This window comes from Apium graveolens, unplaced genomic scaffold (genome assembly GCF_009905375.1).
Source record: "Apium graveolens cultivar Ventura unplaced genomic scaffold, ASM990537v1 ctg3238, whole genome shotgun sequence".
Taxonomy (NCBI): Eukaryota; Viridiplantae; Streptophyta; class Magnoliopsida; order Apiales; family Apiaceae; genus Apium; species Apium graveolens.
This window is the reverse complement of record NW_027418001.1, coordinates 74,388-100,766: the sequence shown is the minus strand read 5'-3', so window position 1 is coordinate 100,766 and position 26,379 is coordinate 74,388. Positions and strand designations below refer to the sequence as shown.

General features: G+C 32.8%; 1 protein-coding gene and 1 pseudogene across 1 annotated transcript; both read left to right on the top strand.

The window, feature by feature from the left end:
- The first annotated feature begins 6,791 nt into the window (after nt 1–6,791).
- On the top strand, nt 6,792–9,887 carry LOC141701029 (uncharacterized). Its single transcript, XM_074504671.1, has 3 exons — nt 6,792–8,953; nt 9,063–9,168; nt 9,252–9,887. Exons 1-3 carry the CDS (start codon nt 6,792–6,794, stop codon nt 9,885–9,887), a joined length of 2,904 nt encoding a protein of 967 aa, XP_074360772.1.
- Nucleotides 9,888–15,901: 6,014 nt separating this feature from the next.
- Nucleotides 15,902–17,184, top strand: LOC141701028 (malate dehydrogenase, cytoplasmic-like; annotated as a pseudogene).
- Nucleotides 17,185–26,379: the final 9,195 nt, after the last annotated feature.

Below are 26,379 nucleotides of genomic sequence, written 5' to 3'. Positions count from 1 at the left end.
ATTTAAATATGAGATATCTAAATTATTAATAATAACCTATAGGGTCGCACAAAAAAAAGCTTGGAGGAATAATTAATTCAATTTTTGATTTAAATTTGAATTAAAAAGGAAATTCGAATTATTTATTATTAATTAACTGGGATAAATGAATTTCAAATTTGTATATTATTAAATTCAAAATTTAGTTGTTATTTGATAATTGAGTTAAACTTAATTATTAAATAAATAGAATTTCAAATTTAATAAACTATAACTTGGATTAGGGTTACATTTTTATTAGAGAAACACATAAAACACATAAGGTGAGAGAGAGACGGGGAAAACAAGTCCTTTCTTGGTGCTAGCACACGCCTCTTCTGTACCGGCTTTCGCGTGGATACATCTACGACGTAGATCGTTAAGGCGAGATACGTGATAATCGTAAAACTCTTTAAGGTAAATACCTCATCCACGAACTTAATATTGCTTTTCGCATGGATCCTGTGGTGAGTTTCAGTTTTATTTATTGTTTTCACTGTATTTTTATACCCCGAAATCCAACATTAACATGCAGACTAAATGATGGAATAGAAATCTCCCTAGTTAGACACTTAATAGGCCGGTAAGAATGATGCATTGAGTACTCCTGTTATTATTATCAGGCACTAGTATCAAATGGTTGAACAAATTTTGTATAAAATATGAGTATCTTTTGAGGAAGTCCTAAGTTTTGTAAGATTTTATATATTGAGAGTGTTGTATGTAATTGTTGGTGTTAGAATTAATGTTTGTAAACTTATATTTGATTGACTGTAAAATATCTTAATTTTTTTGAATCTTTCATTTTACCTTATTGTGAGTTGTATTTATAAATGGATTTGAATATTTTGGGGGCAAAATTTTGTGCGAATATCATATTAGAAATTATGATTATTAGCAAGGTCTGCCAATTGATTAACAAGAGATTTCCCGGCGAAGAATTCAGAACAAAATTGAGGATAGTAAAAGGGTTCAATTATCAAAATTCCGATAGTATTTTGTTACCACATGTAACAACAAATTTTCTTCTGTTAGCAGTTTGTTATTAGAATTACCAACCAAATATTCTGTTGGTAGGGTGGTGTTTTTTGATTACTTTATATGTGTTATTAGTCTGTTACTATTCTGTTGCAAACTTAGTTACAGACAACTAAATCGTTTAGGAAGATGCTTTCCAACGACGTTTCCTCTAACGGTACAGTTTAGTGGGCAATCCGTTGAAACATTTTTACCAACAGATTTTGTTAACTTACCAACAAAATATGTCGTTGGTAATAATGAAATTTCTTGTAGTGGAAAACTGTTTTGGATTATGGATCTTTGAACATTGTTCAAGGTTCCATATAGAGCATCTCTGGGTCCTGGAGAATTGCTTGGGGAGGTGGAGATTGCTTGAAGGTCGCCTAAGCATCTCTCCTTTTAAGTTGCTTAAGAAAAACCAAGCACGGTTGCCACTGTCAAGCAATGTTACCTTCTACCTTGTTTATATTTTTTTATTGCCAAGTCATAGAAAGTAATTATGTAGTTGTACCAATATAGCATACAGCCAAGTTAAGTTTATAATACAATGTTTTATAGGACTATAGTCGCAACCCGCAGTGTTGCTTACAATTACAAGGTTTTCTTGACAAAGGTTGCTCAAAATGATGTGGATGAGAAAGGGCGTAAAATGTATTATATATCATCACATGATTGGTCAAATTTAGTAAATTTGCAAATAGCTAGAATTGGAGTTGCTCTTACACATAGAAAGCGCAAATGATAATATGAAATTTGAACCCAGATGTCACTACAAGAAATATTGAATCAGACAATGGTTTTACACCGTTGTCTAAAAGATGAATATTTCGTTGTCTATCCGGGGGCGGTGTGTTTGGTACTCATACAATGGTTACGCACCATTGTAACAAATACATCACACAACTGAATATAAAGCCTTTATCTCATTTTATTCACACAACGGATATGACCCTTTCTAATATTCTACAAACAACAGTTTTCTAGCCGTTGTAACAATGTAGAGGCACAATAGTTAAAAATAGTGTTATGTGAATTGACTCCTACAACGGTTTATGTATTTATTTCATCTAGTTACACAATGGTTTTTATTAAGAAAACAAATGTATGACATACTTTAGACAACAGTTTTTTGTTTTTGGGTATTGTGTTTTAGCAATGCTCACAACAGTTTTTGTAATGACCAAGATATTGTTAGAAGCTAATCTAACAATGGTATGTAGTGATCCCAGAGTGTTGTTAGGATTTGTACATACAATGGTGTTAATAATTTGATCTATTGTGCAAATCATTAAGGCACAATGTTTAAGTTCTACTATTCAGTTGTATAAGTTTGGTTCATACAAGTGTATGCCTTTTAAAACATCATTGTCGAATATCTTTAGCACAGTGGTTTACTTTTGTGCCAAATATTGTCTGATATAGCTTAGGACAATGGTTTACTTATGTACCAACTGTTGTCTAGTATAACTTAGCACAATAGATATTTTTATTTTACTAAACAATTGTCTATCAAACATAGCAATGGTTCTATACCTATTCTATTTATAAATAAAGCCTTTACAAATACAAATTGCAAAATCAAATACCAAACCATTCAAAAACCAAATGTACCATGCGATAAATACCATAACATCCGATAAACTTCATAATTTACCAACTACACCAAAGATCCACTTCAACCATAAGTACATACATCCACCAAACTTCAACAACCATAAAAAGTTCAGAAAAACTCCACTTAAACACCATACCAACAACGTCAATATAACTTAAACTAGTTCATCTTACCATCACAAATTACATATAAACTATTCGCGAGACTAACTTAACATGAATAAAACTTCATGAAGAATTTGGCGAAGTCCATCTTGATCACGTTTAAGTCATCCTCATTGTAAGCCAGATTGCCTCTACGAATCCACTGAAAATCAAATAAAGTTTTGACAGTTTTGTAAGCCACTATGTTGATAGTGAAAATAAAGTACCATCCGACATAAAGTTGTAATTTAAAATTAAAAACAAGAAAAAATCATACCTTAGTTGCAAATTGAAGCTCTTTGTCATAACAAATTTCTTTCATATATCCCATGACAAAAAGGCCACAGTCCCGGACCCCTGTCTGCAAAGGAACTCCCTGAAAAAAAATAGAAAATAAAATTAATCATATATTTTACTTCAATATATGAGAAATTATAAAAAAATATTATTACCGCCATATTCTCCCAATAAATTTTCTTCCTGGCAACCTTATTCACCTTATTCAGCCTCTCTTTGTACATCTTTATCGAACTGTTAGAAAGTAGTACAAGTCAACAAAAAACATTTTGCGTAAATTACCTAAAGCAATTAAAAATATTGACTCACTTATCAACAACTTCTACCCATTCATCGCTTGCAATACGACGCTTAAGAGGATCCATATGGTATACTACCTCCGTCGTTGGAACAACAACGGTTAGTGACCAGTGATTCCTATCAAAGCATGAGAAGATGTGTCTTTCAGAAATTTAATTATGCAGTTAGATGTTACCTCAAAAATAACCAAAGGTAACTTGAAGAAATAATTAAATAAATTACTTATATCTCATTTAATTATATATTTAACAATTTACAAGTTAGCAAATTAATTTACAAGTTACCAAATTTAAAGTTCCATCCATACAAATATATTCTACAAATTTCTAAAATTCACTAAAAATATAAAAAAAATGAAAATTAAATTACAAGTACTTAAACATCTTAATGAGATCATAAAATATGAAGTGTACTTATAAAGTGAGAAATGCTTACACGTCATTGAAAGGAATAAGAAAGCATTGTCCTTCCTTAGCATTCATAAAATGGTTGGCAAGCGCACGTGACCTCTCCCCTGCATTGCCACAACCAATGGCTCCAACAATACACGGATCCACAAAAGCAATCATATTCGTCATTTTATTCTTTCTCAAAAACTCATACAAGAAGCTGTAAACAAATTAAACAATAGTTGGAATCTAATTTAATTTTATTTAGAGAACAATTAAAATAAGAATGTACTCATTTTTAATTCAAGATAATTAACAACAAATTGAAAAAGCTAATGTACGTGGAAACTTACTGAATGAATATGGTAATGATCGATCCGGATATTTCACCTCTACCACATAGGGAATGTATATCTTGCAGAAAGATCACCTGCTTCTTTGTGACAGCAAATGCTTGTTCATATAACTGAAAACTTACGGTTCTTCCATCGCTTAAAGCATCCTTAGCCCACATCCACAACCGTTTTAAAGATGATGGATAATTTACACCCATCTCTACATGAAGCTCATCCTCCACATCATCAGTTTCTATCACTACATGCTTCTTTGTTTTCTTAGAACCAACTTTCTTCGCACCACGCTTTTTGATATTCTGAAAATAAAAACATGCACATCAACACAGTAAAAACATAACAAAATATATCAATTACACACACACTATCATCAATCTTTACCTTTGGAGTAGACAAAACTTGGGTACTGCTTGTGTTCCCCACCACGAGATCCCTTGGCCATGCAATAAAAGAACCTATTGCTTGTTTCACAGTTACAATTTCATCTCCTACGGGAAATGGGATCTTAGCATCCTCTTGAATTGCATAAGAAATGGACACTCTTGCATTTTCCTTTGAAAGGCATATTCCGTGAAGAGTCGGCTCACATCCTTCAGCAAGAGGGATTTCATCAACCCGGCCATATGCTACGATGTTGCTTACTGATCCTATTGCCAGTTGACAAACACCGGATAAACCATCCAACTTCAACCCTTTAGGATGATTCTCAATTTCAACAAACTCATTATCAGCGTCAACCATAAAGGCCTCCTCACCTTTGAAAAAAACATTATGCTCATTCTCCTCTTCAATATTTTTATATCCAATATTGTCCTTAGAAAAACATTCTACATTCTCCTCATCACCATGATCTGAACCTTCATCCCCAGATTCCACGTTCAGCTTTTTCCTCACAATATCATTCCTATCATTCTCGTTTACGAACTGAGGCACGCCCTTTAAATCTGAGCAGCTTCCTTGTTGGGAAGTAATGATTGGGCTACCCTTTTGACCAATACCTTTAGCCATTTTCAATTCTGCTCTGATCTTTTCAATTTCAGCAGTCCAAAATGCATCTCTCTGTTTTATAATTTTCGGAGTCTCCTCAGCCATAAAGTTTTTAACCCCCTCATGTATCCTCTCCTCAATAGTCCTTGATTTTTTCTGTCTCGGCAGATCAAAATAGATAGACTGTTTCACGTGGCTCCCCTGCCCACGTACTCTGCCTCCATGCTCAGGCTTACCGAGCGCCATGGTTAACACATCATTTCTACCTTCTTCTACCAATTCCCCTTCTTTAACCTTCTTCTTGAGCAACTCCTAAAAACACCATAGTATAGAAGAAGTTATATATCAAATTGGAACTATGATGAATATTCTCGGTTGAAATATAAATGAATAACTTACTATTTTCTCAGCTTTTTCTTTAACATTCTCATTTTTAAAATTACCATCTTTGTCTTTCCTTGCAAGGACCCAAGCATCCGATCGATCTATCGGTTCTTCTGGATGTTTTTTCAACTGCATGTACGACATATTTTATTAATGATTCAAAGATACAAATTCATATTGACCACACAAAGTATATAAAAAGACTAAGTAGATTTAGGCTGTCATCACTAACCCATTCCATTTCTAGGTTGGCATAACCTTTTCGAGACATTAGATGATGATACTCATTCATCCGGCTTCTTTTCACCTGTTCTTCATGAATTTTCTGTAGAAAAAAGCACCAACAAGGTTAAAACATCACGCTAAATACCTATCCAATTATTGAAATTGATAAATAAATAAAAATAATAAAAAGTTTACCTTAAAATCATCTCCGAGACGATCAGCAACAAACATCTCCCAGTGCGACTTTTCTATGAACGTGTAGTCAACCGGAGGAAAAGTGAGCTTTTCTGGTTGATTCCGGTGTGGAAGGATGTACTCTGTCGTGAGCTGGGATTTGAACTCTCTCCACTTTTGACAAGCGGATTCCCATACCAGTTTCCTTGCTGTCGGAGGTACAATAAAGGCCATCTACGTACATAAGAAACAAAAAAATTCAAATATGCAAGTTAACGAATGAACAAAATCTATAGAAAGAAAAGAAAAAAACCAATATCAAAGAGAAAGATAGGCATGTGTGTGTAGACAATTTACTATACCTGCACACAGTCCCAAATTTTATTCTTTGTCTGCTCAGGAACTTGCTTCCAACTATCATGCCAAATGGGGACTTTGGTCCTTGCCAAAACTCCAATGTACGACTGCATCTCTCCAGCTTCATCACCATACGGCTCCCCTTTTGCATTGAAGGTCACAGTAAGCTTTTGATTCATTATCTTCCGTCTCAGAATTCTGTGCATCGTGACACAACCACGTTTCAATAGTTTTAGTCCTTCCGGTATTTCTGGATTTTTCTTAGAATCCACTTGCTTTTTCTTAGAATCCACTTGTTTTTTCTTCTTTGACAACTTCTTCTTTAAATTTTCAGATATCGGATTCTTCTTGACAGATATAGGAGAAGAACAAGAGGGGTTAACTTTGTTCAATGATTGTGTTTTCCTTATAGCCTTCACAACTCTCAATGATTGATCAAACCTATACGTGTTGGATATGGCATGGAGAGTCAAATTATGTACAGAGTCATGTAGTTTCTGAACAGGAATCATCCGTTGATCCTACAAACATGAGAATGGGGCGGGATATTATCGATGATGAGGATATTTCGTTAGATTCTTCTGATTTTATGAATCATGTTCAAGGTGAAAATGAACCACTTTATCCTGGATGCGAGAGTTTTACAAAAATGAGAGCTTTAGTCAAGTTGTATAATTTAAAAGCAAAACATGGTATTTCTGATAAATGCTTTTCCGATGTCCTTCTTTTGCTTGCATCAATGCTTCCGGAAGGCAACAGTATGCCTTCATCTTTTGGTGAAGCCAAGAAAACTTTATGTACTTTAGGCATGGATTATGAAAAAATACATGTGTGTCCGAATGATTGTCTCTTATACCGCGGTGAGAGGGACGAAGATGAGACGATTTGCCGAATATGTGGGGAATCTAGATGGAAGTTAAACAAGAAAGGAGAAGAATTGGAAGGGATCCCTGCTAAGGTTCTGTGGTACTTTCCATTGATACCAAGATTGAGAAATTTGTTCAATACAGCTCAGATTGCGAAGGACATGACTTGGCATAAAACCGAGCGACAAAATGATGGTAAAATTAGACATCTGGCTGACTCAAAGACATGGAAGGATGTCGATCAAAGGTGGCCTGAGTTTGCTGCAGAGGCTAGGAACCTTCGGTTAGCTTTATCCTCCAATGGATTTAATCCTTTCCATGGACCAGGAAGTGATCACTCAACATGGCCTGTGTTGCTTTCAATTTACAACCTCCCACCTTGGCTTTGTATGAAGAGAAAGTACATTATGCTAAGTCTATTGATATCCGGACCAAATCAGCCTGGAAATGATATTGATGTATACCTTCAACCACTTATAGAAGATTTGCAGAAATTGTGGCATGGGAAACAAGTTTATGATGCATTTAAGAAAGAGTCTTTCATACTAAGAGGAATTTTATTGTGGACAATTAGTGATTATCCAGCCTTAGGAAACTTGTCGGGTAACATCATTAAAGGATATAATGCTTGTGTAGTTTGTGTTGATAAAGCAAAAGCTACCAGGTTGGCTACTTACAAAAAGACGGTGGTTATGAGACATCGTAGATGGCTGCCCAGAAATCATCCATATCGAAGGCAAAAATCAGCCTTTGATAACACCATGGAGAAGTTATCAGAACCTATTCCTTTAACTGGAGAGGAGGTGTTAGAAAGGGTACTACCACTAGCGGACCATGTTTATGGTAAGACACAAAACCAACCTCGGTGGAAAAAAGGGGAACCTCGACCAATTTGGAAAAAGATGTCTATATTTTTTCAGCTTGAGTACTGGAAGTTTTTGCCAGTTCGCCATACTCTCGATGTGATGCATATAGAAAAAAATATATGCGAGGCTTTAACCGGTACATTGCTAAATATTCCCAGGAAGACAAAAGATAGAGAATCTGTTCGTATTGATATGGCTGAAATGGGAATAAGAATGGAGCTGAGACCAAAAAATTCTGGAAAAAAAGAGAAGTTACCGATGGCATCTTGGAACTTATTGCATAAAGAAAAAAAGATTGTCTGCTCGTCCTTGATTGGCATGAAGTTACCTGATGGTTTTTGTTCGAACCTTAAGGGTATAGTATCAATGGACACTCTGCGACTTGTTGGAATGAAATCTCACGACTGTCACACAATGTTGCATCACTTGCTCCCCATCGCACTTCGGTCAGTACTTCAAAAACAAGTCAGGTGCACTATTATCAGGTTTTGCCTTTTTTTCAAGGCAATTTGTAGTAAAATCATTGAGGTCGATAAATTAGAAAAAATGCAGTCTCAATTGGTGGAGACCTTATGCCAGCTAGAAAAGCACTTCCCCCCTTCCTTGTTTGATGTAATGATCCATCTCTCAGTTCATCTTGTAAGAGAAGTTGAGCTTTGTGGTCCTATCTTCCTACGTTGGATGTATCCTTTCGAGAGATATATGAAGACGTTCAAGGGATATGTTCGAAACAGGGCTCATCCGGAAGGTTGCATCGCTGAGGCCTATATTGCAGAAGAGGCGGTTGAGTGTTTAGTTAATTTTGAAGAACCAACAGTTGGGTTACCGGGAAGGGATAAGAACAAGGAGAAATACAGACCTTTATCTGGTGCAACAATGATAAAGCCGAGCATCAAGGATTTGCACCAAGCACATCTGTGTCTTCTTCAAAACAGTAATGAATTGACCCCATATTTCAAGTAAGTTTCTTTATTTAGATTTCTGATTTTTCAGTAATAAATACATCTGTTTTTTGTTCCATGATTTTATGATTTTTTTCAACAAAAGCTGAAATTGATTTACTCACAGTGAACATATGGCCTTCTTGGTGGCAAGATATCCATTACATGAAAATGATGAAGAATGGCTTAAGAACAAGCAAAATGAAACATTCCCTAATTGGTTTCAAAAGAAGGTAATAGCTAGACAATAATTTTTTTCTAATTTAAAGAAATCAAGTAAATGTCTAATTGCTTTAGTATTTTATTTTTTGGACAGATTTCGTCAGAATTGCTTGATGTGAAAAGTATGGTATCTAAGGAGGTAATGTGGCTTGCAGAAGGGCCTAACAAGTATGTCCCTACATTCAGTGGCTACAAAGTCAATGGTGTTACCTACAGCACAAAAGATCGTGATGATACGCGACAAGTTCAATGCAGCGGTGTTTGTGTTCATGCTGATACAATGCTCGTGCAGGATAAGGATAAGAACATTGAGCATATTTCACATACATTTTATGGAGTAATCACAAGTATTTGGGAGTTGGACTATAACCATTTTCGAGTCCCTATCTTTCGGTGCAATTGGGTAGATATGAACAAAGGGGTTAAGATATATGATTTAGGATACACAGTTGTTAATTTACACAAGTTAGGTTTTCTGAACGACCCTTTTGTGTTAGGTAAACATGTCAAGCAAGTTTGTTACATTGACGACCCTTTTGAAAAATTCTGGTCAGTTGTATTAAAATTACCAAACAAGTTCGATGATCAAAGTGACGATGAAAATGAGGGATCCGTAGAAATTGAACTTGAAAATGAGGTAGATGTCACCATGTTCCCAACTGTTGATGAAGTCGAGGAAGAAAATAGAAGTTACATGCGGGAGGAAGAAGAGATGATTCAACTTCCATAATTATATCAACTGATCAGATGTTGCCTATAAGTGCCTATGTTATCCCCTTTGCTTATAATTTGTACTAAATCAAATTTGGTTGGACAGTTTATTGTAAGATTTGTTTTGGCATTGTTCTTGAAGGATTTGGTTTGATTTTTATCCAAGAATTGTTATATGTAATTTGTACCTTTCAGTTAGGTTGAGAAGTTTTTTGTACATCTGGTTTGACAACTTGTTGGAAGCATTTATTTGACAATGTTCTTAAAGCATTTGGTTTGCTTTTTGTCTAAAGATTTATGTTTTAGGCAATTTTTTTAAAACCCTCTGAAAATTAGACAACGGTTTTTCATAAAAGTTGTTGTAACATATTTTCTAATGCAGGTGATTCAGACAACGAGTAAGACACCATTGTCTGAAACTCTTTTACTCAACAGGGGTGATAAACTATTGTCTGTTATGCTTTGTTTCTAATATTGGTTTTTCTGCACTATTGTCTCAAATAAATAACACATTGGTACCGGAAAACCGTTGTCTAAGTTGCACAACAGTCCTTAAAACCCATTGTGTAAAACCATAGAAAGCACACCGGTTTATTGTGACCTAAACAACACTTGTGCCAATAGATGTCACACAATGAGGATAAATACAACCATTGTCTCATTGGAGCACAGGGGCACCATTTAGACAACAATTTCGAATAAGTTGAATCACCATTGTGTGAAACAGAATGATACAAGGCTTTTTGGTCAACTACCAATTAATCGTTGTCTGATTTTTTGAGACAACAGTTTTATTGGCCACCATTGTGTAATAGGTGTTGTCTGATTCAGTTTCTGGTGTAGTGTGTTTACATATAGTTAATATCTTGAAAACTAATTATTTGTCAAATTTGGTCCTAGTTGTGGCTATTGATCTTCTTTTTCTTGAGTACATTTGTTGGCAGTTGGCTCTTCAGAGAATGAAGGTGGAAGTTTTATGTTAATTGGTAATTGTTTATCTGTTAGGGTTCTCTGTCCAGTAGGATCGAAATTGTCATTTTGCCCGAATTTAAAACAGATCCAGGTTTGTTCGACTCCATTAAAATTTTAGTCTGAAGTTTATCTAGGATGATTTACATTTAAAATTCATTGCAAATCACTACAAGAAAAACGCAATCCGACAACACCGATCAGACAACACTCGACCAAAAAAGTGTTGCCCGAATTTTTCATACAACGGTTTTTCTGCAACCAAAAAACTGGTGTTGTCTGATGTTGATTACTACAAGCAATTAAAAAATGTTGTCTAGTAAAACAAATCAGACAAGTGTTTTCGAAATCAAGGTCTTGTGCGAATGGGAAGGCTTTTGCATTAATACAATGCTTTAAAATCCATTGTCTAGTTGATGGAGACAGACAATGCTTTCTAAAGTGATGTTGTGCAAATGAGTAAGTTTGCACAACGAGTTTTAGAATGCATTGTCTGAAAATGATTGAGATAAGGTCTGGTTTAACAGTTGTGGAAATGAGACAAGTGTTTTTTCCAAACAATTAATTTTAAATTTTTTTAAAACTACAAATTCTAATTAAATCCACTTTCATCCAGATTAAATATTTAAATTTTATATTTCAAAATAGTTTAATTATCTACTTTATAATTAACAAAAAAAATAATCACAAGTACTTCAAATTTACATTGTTAATTGTTCAATTCAAACAAGTATTTTTCGACAAAGCACGTTGTATTAATCTACCTTATACAAGTTTTTTTTAAATAAAACACTTGTAACAGTCAGACAACCGTTATCGATATTTATAATCTGTTGTAAAATTTATAATACTAGGATTTAGTTGACATTATATTAGAATGTTAATAGTGCTACTTTTCAGATATAACTCGTTATAATATTATTCGGTGTATCATATGTGTGCCAACCTACAAATATACCTAATAATTACACTTCAAATTTACATTATTAATTGTTCAATTCAAACAATAGTTTTTCAAAAAAGCACGTTATATTAATCTACCTTATACGAGTATTTTTAAAATAAAACACTTGTAACAGTCAAACAACCATTATCGATATTTATAATCTGTTATAAAATTTGTAGTACTGCAACAATCTTAAAGAAAAAACCGTTGTAGAATTCCAATAACGGTATTTCCTAAAAAACACTTATATAAAGTAACTTACCACAACATGATTTTAGAAAAAACCGTTGTCTATACTTTTACTAGTTTTTAATTTTTTTTGGAATAATTATATGCCACCGTTTATTAATTTATACGAGTAACCAATAACTTACACCAAATTAATTTGTGTTTATTAAGATTTGAAATCATTTTTTTCATAGATTTTTGAATTCTTTTACCTATTAGTATTAGACGTTACACGAATATTAACAGCGTCAACAAATAATCACATTGATGAGGACATAACGTGTAGATTAAGTTAAAAATGTAACTCATAATATCTATTTGTTGGTTTTGTGGACTTTGTACGGACATTAATAGCGTTAACTTACGAATATTACTCATAATAACGTAAAGCAGCACATAATCTATATACTAACTTATAGATATAAGTCATAATAACGATATTAGGATTTAGTTGACATTATATACGAATGTTAATAGTGCTACTTTTCAGATATAACTCGTTATAATATTATTCGGCATATCATATGTGTGCTAACCTACAAATATACCTAATAATTACACTTCAAATTTACATTGTTAACTGTTCAATTCAAACAAGTGTTTTTCAAAAAAGCACGTTGTATTAATCAATCTTATACAATATTTGTAGAATATAACACTTGTATTAATCAGACAACCGTTATCGATATTTATAATCTGTTATAAAATTTATAATACTGCAACAATCTTAAAGAAAAAACCGTTGTAGAATTCCGACAATGGTATTTCCTAGAAAACACTTATGTAAAGTAACTTACCACAACATGATTTTAGAAAAAACCGTTGTCTATACTTTTACTAGTTTATAAATATTTTTCCGAATAATTATATGCCACCGTTTATTAATTTATACGAGTAACCAATAACTTACACCAAATTAATTTGTGTTTATTAAGATTTGAAATCATCTTTTCATAGATTTTTGAATTCTTTTACCTATTAGTATTAGACGTTATACGAATATTAATAGCGTCAACAGATAATCACATTGATGAGGACATAACGTGTAGATTAAGTAAAAATGTAACTCATAATATCTATTTGTTGGTTTTGTGGACTTTGTACGGACGTTAATAGCGTTAACATACGAATATTACTCATAATAACATAAAGCAGCACATAATCTATATACTAACTTACAGATATAAGTCATAATAACAATATTAGGATTTAGTTGACATTATATACGAATGTTAATAGTGCTACTTTTCAGATATAACTCGTTATAATATTATTCGGCGTATCATATGTGTGATAACCTACAAATGTACCTAATAATTACACTTCAAATTTACATTGTTAATTGTTCAATTCAAACAAGTGTTTTTCGAAAAAGCACGTTGTATTAATCTATCTTATACAACTATTTTTAAAATAAAATACTTGTAACAGTCAGACAACCGTTATCGATATTTATAATCTGTTGTAAAATTTATAATACTCAACAATCTTAAATAAAAACCGTTGTAGAATTCCAACAACGGTATTTCCTAAAAAATACTTATGTAAAGTAACTTATCACAACATGATTTTAGAAAAAATTGTTGCCTTTACTTTTACTAGTTTTTAATTTTTTTTTGGAATAAATATATGCCACCGTTTATTAATTTATACGAGTAACCAATAACTTACACCAAATTAATTTATGTTTATTAAGATTTGAAATCATCTTTTTCATAGATTTTTTGAATTCTTTTACCTATTCGAATTAGACGTTACACGAATATTAATAGAGTCAACTAGATTATCACATTGATGAGGACATAACATGTAGATTAAGTTAAAAATATAACTCGTAATATCTATTTGTTGGTTTTGTAGACTTCATACAGACGTTAATGGCGTTAACTTACGAATATTACTCATAACAACATAAAGCAGCATATAATCTATATACTAACTTACATATATAAGTCATACTAACAATATTAGGATTTAGTTGACATTATATATGAATCTTAATAGTGCTACTTTTCAGATATAACTCGTTATAATATTATTCGGTGTATCATATGTGTGCAAACCTACAAATATACCTTATAATTACAACCTACTAATAACATAATATCGATAACGTGTATCAGATCGTTAATAACGTTAAATAATAAATATTTATGAATAAATAAGCTGAAAAATAGGCACATTTTTACAACGGTTTTCGTTCTCACACGTTGTCGTATAAAACTATGTACAACGGGCTTTTTTAAAATCCCGTTGTGTGATTCAACAACGGTTTTTCTCTTGGAAACCGTTATTGACATTGTATTTAAACAACCTTTTTTGGGTATAAACCGTTGTATGAATTTGGTACTGTTATTTGGTTGATATTACATCCCATAATTGTTTTATACTAAAAATATTGTATGACTTTTGTTAAGACAACACAATTTAAATTTCAGATAATTATTTTTAATATTGTATATTCCTTTGACTTTGTTAATATATATTCCTTAAATTGTTGTACAGATATTGATATATATTGATTTTATTCATGTAAAAAAATAATTAAAATTTTTTAAATATATCTTGCATGAAGTTATAACAAAAATCTAGTAGAAGGCGTACTTTCTCAAACAAGGTTCCTTCACGATATATATTTTTTTAATAATTTTTCGATTGTCGAACCGTATAGATGTTAAGATATAGTGATTTAGTCATATCAAAATTTATTATTTATTTTAAATTGAACTTGCATGACATGAAAAGAAAAATATATTAGAAGAAATACTTTCTAAAACGAGGTTTATTCAAGATGTTAATTTTTTATATAATTTTTTCGACGATCTAACCATATAGAAGTTAATATATACATAAGACTAATAAATAAAATGGATTTTTCGACAATCCAACCACACCCATGTTAAAATATGTTAATTTTAGTCATATGAAAAAATAACTAAAATTTTTAAATTAATCTTACATGACTTTATAAGAAAATTTTATATAATTACTATTTTCTAAAAGGAGATTCACTCCTAATTGACAAAATAAGTTTTTAAATATGATTTTTTACAATCATAGAGAAATTTATATATTTTTTTAATTATTTTGGATTGATACATGATAAAAATAAAAAAATATATATATTATAATACACATTTTTTGGTATTTTACACTTTTTCACTTTATAACCCATTTTGTTTTCCCTCTTCTCTGAATTGCTTTTCCCCCTTCAACAAAATTTCATTTCCAGTCTCCCCCTCTTTTTTTCCACATAGATCCACCTACCCTGCCCCTTTCATAAACTTGTGTCGCTATTCCAAACTTCCTCAATACTCTCCGTCTCTCAAGTATTGCTCCATTTCTCCCTAACTCCTCATATAAATATATTATATATGTATGTACAATTTGTGTTATGTGTTAATTTGTATGTTCATTTTCCCCTAATCTTCCCAATTCTAGGGCTCAAACTCAAAATTTTCTCCATTAAAATCAATGGCATCTTCACTCTCAAGAACTCTATTTCGTTCACTTTTCTCAATATCTCGTACAGAACTATCTCCTATTACTACTACAAATCTCTCCTCTCTCGCGTATTGGAAAATGTACCTGACTCGACACTCGACTTAGTAGTTGACTCATTAACCGACTTAGATCCCAAGGTGGAACGCCCTCAGAGACCTGCCTCTGTTGAGTACCCGACCGAAAAGGGCCTCGATTACGGCATTTATAAGGTCTAAATTCTGCTATTTAGGGGGCAATCGATCTGCTCTTGGCCGTATACAAGAGGAAATTTAAGTTTTTAGGGGGTTATTTAACCGATGGATGTAAGGTATGCATACTTTCTTTACCTGAATTCATTGTTTTCTTAACATTGCCTTGAACTGAATTCATTCTTTTCATTAACTGAAATGGCTTCTTATCTTTTTGTTGATAAAAAGTATGGGAGACTTATTTTTAATTACCTAGCAGGACTTCTCATCTCTAGACCTGTCAGTAGATTACTAGAGAGTATGATGAATTTTAACTTGGTTAATAAAACTGATAATTAGATTTCAGTATAAGCTTGTATTAGAAGAATCTCATTCCCATTGAACGAGTTTAAATCTCATGATTCGATTGCAAGCTAAATGAAAGGTTTGTATGACTAGTTCTTGGCCCTTGGACAAATTGGATATGCTCTTGTGCCAATGATGCTGGGTCTTGACCAACGTGTAATACTCCATATGCTCAATATTCCACCAGCTGCCGAGGCATTGAATGGAGTGAAAATGTAGTTGGTGGATGTTGCGGTTCCTCTCTTGAAGGGTTAGTTCTTACACTCTTTGGTTGTAAGTTGTAACTTATAAATGAAAAAGAAATAATTATAGCATCGGTATAACTGTTTATTTAATACCTTTCTGTATTATAACTTGTAACAGATGTTGTTGCAACAACTGATGTTGTCGAAGCATGCACTGGAGTTAACTATGCAGTAATGGTTGGTGGATTCCCTAGAAAAGAAGGCATGGAAAGGAAGGATGTGATGACAAAGAATATGTTTATTTACAAGAGTCAAGCTTCGGCTCTTGAAAAGTATGTTGCTGCAAACTGCAAGGTAACTGAAATTTCTTCTTATCGTTATAATCTGTAACTTGAATCTTAGTGAAGCCAATCAAGACATGTTTGTGTACTATTGTTTTATTTGAAGATGTATGCATTTGACGTATATAATAAACTAGGGAGAGGCATTTATATTTAAATGCCAAAAAAAACTGGCAGGCATCATTCTACTTGTTCCTGATTATCTTATGCACTCTACTAGGAACTGAGATGAGGGATAAGAATTCAATTTGTATGATTACTGTATAGCTTCTGATATATAATTTTGATTTTGATTGTACATTTAAGTTTACATATTTTTGTAATGTTTGTTGTGGTATTCTTATATACATATGGCAACGTGTTGCGAGTTTCACATTCTTTTTACCATTGCTTTTGTTTTAATTTGAATAGTCTCTTAATTTAGGTCTTGGTAGTTGCTAACCGTGCCAACACCAATGCATTGATCCTAAAGGAATTTGCACTGTTGATTCCATAAAAGAACAAAATATTTGAAGAACGAGCTCGGCTGCATCAGGCTTTGTTTGTGTTAATAACCAGACCTATACCGTGATGCCTGAATTCAATGTTTGTTACCATCCCATAAAGTTTATTCTACAGGCTAATAAACAGAAATATAAACTTGATTATCCAAGTACACATATAAATCAAATAAATGCATTTTTCAATATATAATGTTTTGGGCTATCACTTCTATATTTTCTACAAATGAAACTGAGATCTTTAATGTAATTATCTTATTTTCTCATAATATTCGAGAGGCAATTTGAAAGAGTCAAGCGTGATATAGCTCATGTTCATAAAGAAAGAGGAAAGATGTCGAACCACCACTCAAACCTGACATGGTAGCAGTGGCTAAGTTTGATGGATCTTGCCTAGCTCAGGTGCTTCTCCATACGCTGATATGCTAGTACATAAGCGCCCCACAAAAGCGGCATGTTTTCCTTGTAGACTCTATATTTTTTTTAAGTTGTAGTAGAAACATTGACTCATGAAGGCAGGGATATGAATATGCTTTTAGATTTTGTATAACTATGTTGCCATGATTTTCAATCATGGATTAAATTTAGAATTTTTTTGCAGATTTGCAAAGTTACATTGATTTAATTAGTTGTTATATTTTGAGAAAGACAATGCTTTTAATAACCAGGCTTCATTAAAAACATCAAATTTTTAATAGTAAAACAATGGTTTCGAAAACAAAACCTTGGTGCAAAATTAACTCATACAACACCACCACCAAACCATTGCCTATAAAAATTTTAATATAATGTATCAAAGGTTTTCATACAAAACGTTGGGACGAGTAAATAGTTGTATGTATCACATCATGCAATATATTAAAATACAAAACTGTTGTGTGTAGAAATTTATCACAAGAGTTCTATGAGCTCATTTTCATTTTTGTTGTCTATCTGGGTACACAACAAAGTTTATACAACAATAAGTGTTCTAGGATTGTTTTTAATGTTTTACTCTCACACAATGGTTTTATGAGTTTGTGAGAACCCTTGAGTAATGTCGCTTGTTACGACAAACGCAAGCAAAAAACGTTTTGTGGATATAATACGACGGGCTTAATCCACAATCATTGTGTGTACAATCTCACACAACATCTTATACCCGTTGTATGATCCAACTAACAGACGGCAGCTCAATAGTCAACCGAAAAATAGAGTATCAGACAACGGATATAAACCGTTGTTAAAGCCTGTTTTCCTTGTAGTGAATTTATAATCTAATTGCTTTTTAATAGATCTTTTCATAGTGTAAAGACTGAACCAATTGATCAACATCACATTTGAAGAGCCAGGGCCTTTAAGAGTACCGTTCTCTTATGATTGACGCTTGAAGACACAAAATGTGCTGGTGTATGCATATTCAACAATTATGCGCTGCACAAGCACATGTACATACACCCATCTGATTTCTTGTAAAATTTGGAGTGAACTTATAACCTAATTTACCGGCAGAGACAAAGAATTTGAATTCGCTGGCTAACTTACCTGTTTATATTATGAAACCTAGGATCTTTCTGCAATTCATTCTTGAAACCATGCCAAATTGTTGAACTTTAGGCTGACCAAAGTTTTCATCATGTTTTGGGTGAGTATTTTAAGTCATTTTCTAGATAGGTAACTGGGATTAATTATTCAGATGCTCTACCTATATAAATTACTTATTACGACAATATAGTTTGTGTGTTTCATCATTAATTCTTAACCGACATTTATTTTAAATAAAACTAAATATATCTCGTAGAGATACTCTTTTGTAAATTAAACCAGATAGGATCCATCGGTCAAAGACCGGGCCTGACAAAAATAAAATCGGCCCGGTTTCTGGTCCTCATTTTTAAAAAAAAATGTTCGAATCCTGAATAATCTAGATTGGACCAAATTATTTCAATAATATTATCTTTTTTTATATTATTTTACATCTTATATTATATATTTATACGTATCCAACTTGAAATATTATGTTCAATATTATAAAAGAAATGATTAAATGCTACATTATGATAAACCTAAATTGTTTGATACTTGTACATTTAATAAATACTATTATTTTATAAATAATAACATATTTACTTTTTTTGTCAGGAAAATATATACTTCTTAATAATCCTATTAGGCATTACCTTAAAAAACTTTTTAAATAATTTTGTGTTACAAATTTTAGTGAAAAACAAAATTTAAACAATAAAATTCAAAATTTTAAACAATCTGTTTAGGGTACAGTCCGATCCCAAAATGGAAGATGATAATAGATTTTGTCATTGGACCTTGATGCATAATTTTATGAAATCCAATTTTTCGGTTAGGTCGGGTTCTGTACCTTCGTGGAGCCTTTAAATATCTTATTAGTAACGGAGTCTCCGGCAATGAAGAAAGTAAAGATTATTGGAGACCATCATGACAAAACCTAGCAATTTGCCTGATGAACTAATACATAAAAATCTTCTCATTTTTATAAGCAGAAGTAAGTGTTCAAACAGTATTCTCTCCGTTCAATGGAAGCTTATCTGGACTACTCGTAGAGTCTTACGTGTCTCAGTTTTGGTTGGTATCAAATATCTATGAGAAAATACACGTACAAGTTTGTCTCCAATGTTTTTACTTGAAGAAACCATGAATGCTTTTTTCTAGAATTCTATAATATGTACGTTTTCACCACAGTATTTCTTGTACATTTTCTTGAATAGGTAGGCAATCTAGAACAATGTACCATACTTTGAACTTAATCTAGAAAATATTAAACCATATAAGTTATCAATTTATTTAACAAGGTCGATTATTTTAATATCGTATCCACAAGTAATGCAGTTGAATATCAGAACCAGCCTCTCTCTGTTCATGGGAACATAAGAACATTGCAGGGCAATATTTTCGGAAGGTAGATTTTTCATTATCTGTATATGAAGTGATCTTGCTCCTCCCGTAAAATCAGATACTTCATATATTAATATGGGAGAAGTAGGCATGTTATTAATTTCTTTTGGTGCATTCTGAAATGCACATCTAAATTAAATTTCATATGGAGGATTGATGTTTTGTGTGTTTCTGATTCTTGCATGTTTATTGTGTAGGTACTTTATGCAATATCAGTTCTTATTGGGGTTGCTTCTCCATTTACTAAATTTAATAGTGTGAAGCTAACACAGGGATACAAAGAATCAGGTAAATCTAGTGCCTTTGGAACTACTTACTTAAACGCTCTCCGAGAGGCACACAGGGGCAGGGGTGGCCCTGAAATTATTGGGCCTTTGGAAAAATCATTTTTTGGGGCCCTAAATTATGTATACACAGAATATTTTATATTCATATAAAAAAAGGAATATGAGAAGCCACGATTGTCAAGAAATCTTCACAGGTAATTTTTCGAGTACATTATTCTTTTCAAAATTTATTTTCTGTTTGGTAGATGTGAATGGAATGGAATGGGTGAAATTAGAGGAAATTAACAGCAATTGAAGGGAAGATTTAGAAAAAATGAGTTGGTACAAACTTGATATGATAAGAATTGTGAAAAAATTGGATGTAGTAAGGAATGTAGCATTTTATCTCATACTTAAGTAGAAACAAAGATCAGGTGAACACATGGAAATGCGAATTGACATGACACCGATAATTAAGTTGTGTATCATACAACTTTTTTTTATGTGATACTTATTTGCTAAATGCTTATTTTGTTTAACCGGTCATTTTTTGCCTCAATTAAAATATGTAATTTTGTGAGATTATTATAAAATAGGGCTAATATATAAGGTTGCGAGTTGGGACATAGTCAGAAAGTACTTCGGCCTTCAAAATAGGGGAAACTTGAGTGAGCGATAATTAGGGTTAGAAATTTGAAACAGAGGTGGATTTGATTACTTAAGTGGGTTCCCGACGATGAAAAAAGTTAGGATTCTTGGAAGCGAACAAGACAAAATCAGCAGGTTACTAGATGAACTAATTCACGAAATCCTGTCACTTGTCGAAAGAAGCAGTTCAAACCGGCATTCTCTCGCAACGATGGAGGTATGTAGATCACTCCCTTTTCTCAGTTTTAATTGGTTTGGCAACGGCAATAATCATAATTTTGTTCGCCATTTTTTGTCTAACCAAAACCATCAATCCCATATCTAGAAGTTGAAGTTATATATATTGAGAAATAAACCTCCTATGCGTTTAGTTGAAAAGTTTCATCTCGCAGAATATTCAATGATTACATTTATATCTCCTATGTGGTCATAATCCTTATAAGTTACCCACCTTCAGCTCTAAATCGTTCAAGAAATTAGTATTAGCAGTACAACTTGAAGTACGTGCATCGGAATCAGATATTTGAGTTTTACCTACCTTAAAAACTATCCACCGAAAGTCCTACGGTTTTTAATGCCCAGAAGTTATCTTCTTTCTGTTTAGCATGCGTACCTGGATTGTAAACTCAGAGTATTTATGGTTGGGATTTATTAATCTCTCCATTTTCTTTTAGTTTTTCAAATTTAACAACTCTTCATTTATATGACTGTAAACTGCCCAAAATAAATTGGGATTTCCCAGCTCTGTTAAGTCTATATCTCCGTGACGTAATACTTCTTAATAATATGAGTGACATGACCCCACACTTCTCAATCTACAAAATCTCACATTAGAGTTTTTAAGATCATATCATTTCTTTTCCTCGGTTGGTGAACTTGAAAATTTCAACCTACTGTTATATTCCCCATAGTATTGCGGTTTTGGCACCAAAGCTTTCCAATTTCAGTTATATTGGTATCTTTTCCATTACCCTTGGAATTCCTGATAGAAGAATGTAAGTATAAAGTTACTGCATTGTTTTGAAATCTTGTATAAAGATAGCAAAAAATTTATCCACAGTTTACAAGTATGCTTCTAGGACTTTTTAATGCCAAGGTTCATACGTTTGACTCGGAGAGCATTCAGCTAAAATTTCTATCTAATTAAAATTTGATAATAGTTTCAGTTCTTTTGGTTTGCTTGTATGATTGATGATAGTATTGACACTTGATTGTGGAACTTGTGGACTTGGTAAATTTAGTTACTAAGCAAGGGTTTTAAATCTTTAGGTAAAACTAGTTATTCATATGTGTCAAGCTCAGACCTTTCAATGCACATTTAATCTGATCTACCATAGTTCGCTATTCCTTCAAATTGATATACAGAAGCCTTTTTTAATCTTCAAAAATGAAGACTTTAAAGTTACTATTTCTGTTAATATGCCTCTTGCATTTTTAAGCATCACTTGCAGTTTTCACTTTTGGTGTTTAGCTTTGGTATTCCAATTAAAGTCAACTACTAGAACTTGACTGATTTGGTGGCTCGCCTAGAACCACCCTTGTCACAACATAGCCTCTCCTAGAACCACCATTGTCACAACATAGCCTCTAGTATTCTCTTGTGCTTCTCCATAACTCAATGCAACATAGCCTCTAGTATCCTCTATTTTTAATGTGTATATCTCTTCCACATTATGGTTTTTTGTTGGGGAAGCGGGCATACAGTGTGGGAACTACTGGTATTTATTGTTAATTTCTCGAAAGGATTTGTTGTTTAACAGAATCGTATTAAGTTAGATGTAGTCAGGTGGGCCACGTGTCAAATCCCCATACCATCTCAGGTGAAAAGAGTTAAAAACAACAAATGTGTTGTTTCAATTGAATCTATAATTTTGATATGTATTGTCATTATCAAATACAATTGTCTATTCTCCTCCAAATAAAGATAAAACTTTGCATACGTCTTTCTCACTATAAAATATAATCTCCACTAGGTCTTAGGGCATGGGTATTTGAACAAACGATGGTGTTTTTATTTCCTACGTAATTTATTACACACAGGCGAACTTTTCACCTCCTGTAATGAGACAATCACTCAATCCATGCACCAACCCCTTCGTTGGCCGCCTATGCATGTCATCTATCATGTTTGCGAGTGGGATATACTATTTACAAACATCAATTTTTGCTGTAGAAATGTCATTCCTTTTACTCAATTAATTGTAAAGAGCATCCAATGAGATGAAATAGTTTCAGCTTTTACTTAAACCCTTAGTTTTGCTCTTTTTTCTAAAGTTTCTGGTATCAGCCTGTGTTGTGTCTTAATGGATCTGAAAACTCTGGAGTACAGAGTGCATGATGGAATGGTATCTCTGGAGGTCAAACCAATCCCATTGCAATATATGCATCACTGCCACTTTGGATCAGTAGTCTCTTTTTATTATTACTACTGTAGTTTCTGCCCCTTTTACCTCTCTGTCAAGTACCAACTCATTCACATGATGCTCTCTCTTCATCTCCTGTGTGGAAAACTGAGAGTTAGCTATTTCAGGCCCCCTTTATATAGCCAACTCATCTTTTTATCCGGTGGTTTCTTTACTGCTACTAACTAATTCGACCACATTTGTACCCTTACACACATCTGTTTCGCTCTATTTTTGTCTAAGTATGATCTCAATCACAATTTTTACAGCTTTATAGCTTGCTCCTTTTTGTCGAGTCTTCCCTCCACGGGGATGTGAAGAATCAAAATAGCTAATTTTCCATTGTTGCTTCAGAAAGTGCAAAATGAATTCTAGCATTTTCATATTTCACAACTGCAAAAGGTGAAAGGGCATCAAGAGCCCTTTCTTGCACGTCCTCCCTTGAGCTTCGTGTAAAACTAAGCAACAATCTCACACCTTGGATGAACCAATAATTATTCAACCCCGTAGGATCCTTACAGCACACCGCAAAAGAGAATATGTGAGGCTCCATTCCAACCAAATCATAATCTCATTTGGGCCCTGCTCTTTAATTTCTGAATTCCTCCCGTTTGTGAATACATTCCAATCTTCCATTGTTGTTTCAGCAAAAACAGAACATACCCTTTTAAGTATACTGGTGGAAAGAGTAAGTAACCATTTACCTTTAATGTTCTCGAGGTCAACAAAATTAGGATCGTTGTCAATAGTTGGGCCATTTAATGCGCATAAGATCAATAAGTTCTTCGAGGTTGAAAGAAATCTAGACAAAGCATGAGGATGATATCAGTTCATGAAACATCTAAACATTTCAAATGTGACAGCATACTCAAGTACTATAATGTTTCACAAATTGATATCATCCCTTATGCTATGTCTAGATTGCTTTCAACCCCGGAGAACTTACTGATTTTATGCACATTGAATTTCCGAGTTATTGATAATGATCCAAGTTTTGTTGTCCTCAAGAATTTTAAAGATAAAGTGCTAGTTACTCTTTCCACCAAAATATTTAAAGGGTTATATTTTCTTTTTTCTGAAACAACAATGGAAGAGATGAACGTTTTCACCAGCCGGTGGAATTCAAAATTTAAAGAGCAGGGCCTAAATGAGATTATGATTTGGTTGAAATGGATCCTCCCAGATTCTATTCCGCGGTTTGCCGTAAGGGATCCGACATATTTGAAAATTTATTGGTGCATCCAAGGTGTTGTATTGTTGCTTAGTTTTACACAAAGCTCACAAGTGGATGTGCAAGAAAGGGCTGTTGATGCCCTTTCAACTTTTACAGTTGTGAATTATAAAAATGCTAGTACTGATTCTGCATTCGCTGAAGAAGTTGCTTAGAAAAGCAGCAGATGTTACAGATATTTAGTTATAAGAACTTTTTGTATATTTCATTTTGCGTTGTTTGTGCATTGTGATTATAAATGGAGTCGGATATTTAGAGAGCTGTTGATATCTAACATATTGCACGCATATCATATTAACAATTCTCATTATTATTAAGGTCTCATGAGGCCTAATTTAGGATGGTTTCTTGTCAAAATATCGATAGTTTATTGTCACTAAATTTTACAATGTATTTTCCGTTAACAGTTGTTGTTAGAATTATCAACCAAATATTTTGTTGGCAAGGTGATGTTTTTTTATTACTTTGTAAGATGTTACTAGTTTGTTACTATTCTGTTACTAAACTTAGCTACATACACTAAATCGGTCAGTAAGGTACTAACCAACACCGTTTCCTTGGACAATCGAGTTCAGCGGGTATTCGGTTAGTAATCTCTTTTACCAAAGGATTTTCTTACCAACAGAATATGTCGTTGGCAATAATGAAATTTCTTGTAGAGCCAAAGAGATTTCTTCACAATGAGATGCAGTCGCTTCCTACATTATTTCTCCTTTCAATTTTCATTAAAAAGCTAAGTAAACATAAGGCCATAAAAAAAAGAAAAATTCTGATATCAGTCCAAAAAATTTATATTCTTATCCAAGAAAAAGCGTATATTATCCGAATTCGAAAAAAGGAGAATATTATTCATATCCGAATACGGGTTATTCGAATCCGAAATTAAATACATATATAATATTTTAATTATATAAATATATACTTATATATATTGTAAATTTAATAAATTAGCTTATAGTGTGTGTATATGCATTGAATAATACTCTCATACAAATTTTAAATAATTGTACAAATACTTTATACATATACCAAAATATCAGTTGAGTTTAACCGTAAAAATATATTCTAAAATCATTGTCAATACAGTAGGCCCATAAAAAAATTTAAAAAATTAGATATCCGTCCAAAATACCCCCATTCGTATTTGAGAAAACATGAATATTATCTGTCTCTAAAATAAAGCAAATATTATCTTTATCTGAATCCGACAATCACGGATAGAGATATGGATATGTCGGATACCCATACGGATATAATTCAATCCGTATCGGTACTATCTGTTGACAACCCTAAGTTGACAGATGATTCAATGTCAACACATCTCAATGTTCAATATTCTTATATTTTATTTTCTAGCAGTGGAAAATCTGGTGTTCGGAAGCTCATGCTATCCTGCCAATTAAAACCAAATTTGTTATGACTGATATATTATTGGCGTGTTAACTTTTAAGACTTCAAATTTTATTCACACCCACTTGAGAATGGTTTCTAAAGCCAAACACAATGGAACAAACCCATTTATTCTATGTATATTAAAGGATCGGGTTTGAGTAAAACCAAAACGAGAGATATTCAATTTTTAGAATTGGAAATTAAAAATGCGGTAAAAACGATAGTTGAATTTAATTTTGGTCAAAAAACCGCATTTTAAAAAAATGACAAAACAAATGCAACTTAATTATTTGAAAATTACGTAAAAATTAGGAGGTGGGGGTGACAAAAGTGGTTCCTAGTTTCAGAGTAATAGAGTTGCTCCCCAGATGCAGACATTTTGTTCAACCTGAAACGTAAAAAGTAATAATTAACTTATTATAAGCGAAATAATTGATTATCTTGTTTAATTGATTA

Coding starts and splice junctions, on each gene's coding strand:
- LOC141701029 (XM_074504671.1), top strand. CDS start 6,792: ATGAGAATGGGGCGGGATATTATCGATGATGAGGATATTTCGTTAGAT. Junction 8,954..9,062: donor GAATTGACCCCATATTTCAA/GTAAGTTTCTTT, acceptor ATTTACTCACAG/TGAACATATGGCCTTCTTGG. Junction 9,169..9,251: donor CTAATTGGTTTCAAAAGAAG/GTAATAGCTAGA, acceptor TTTTTTGGACAG/ATTTCGTCAGAATTGCTTGA.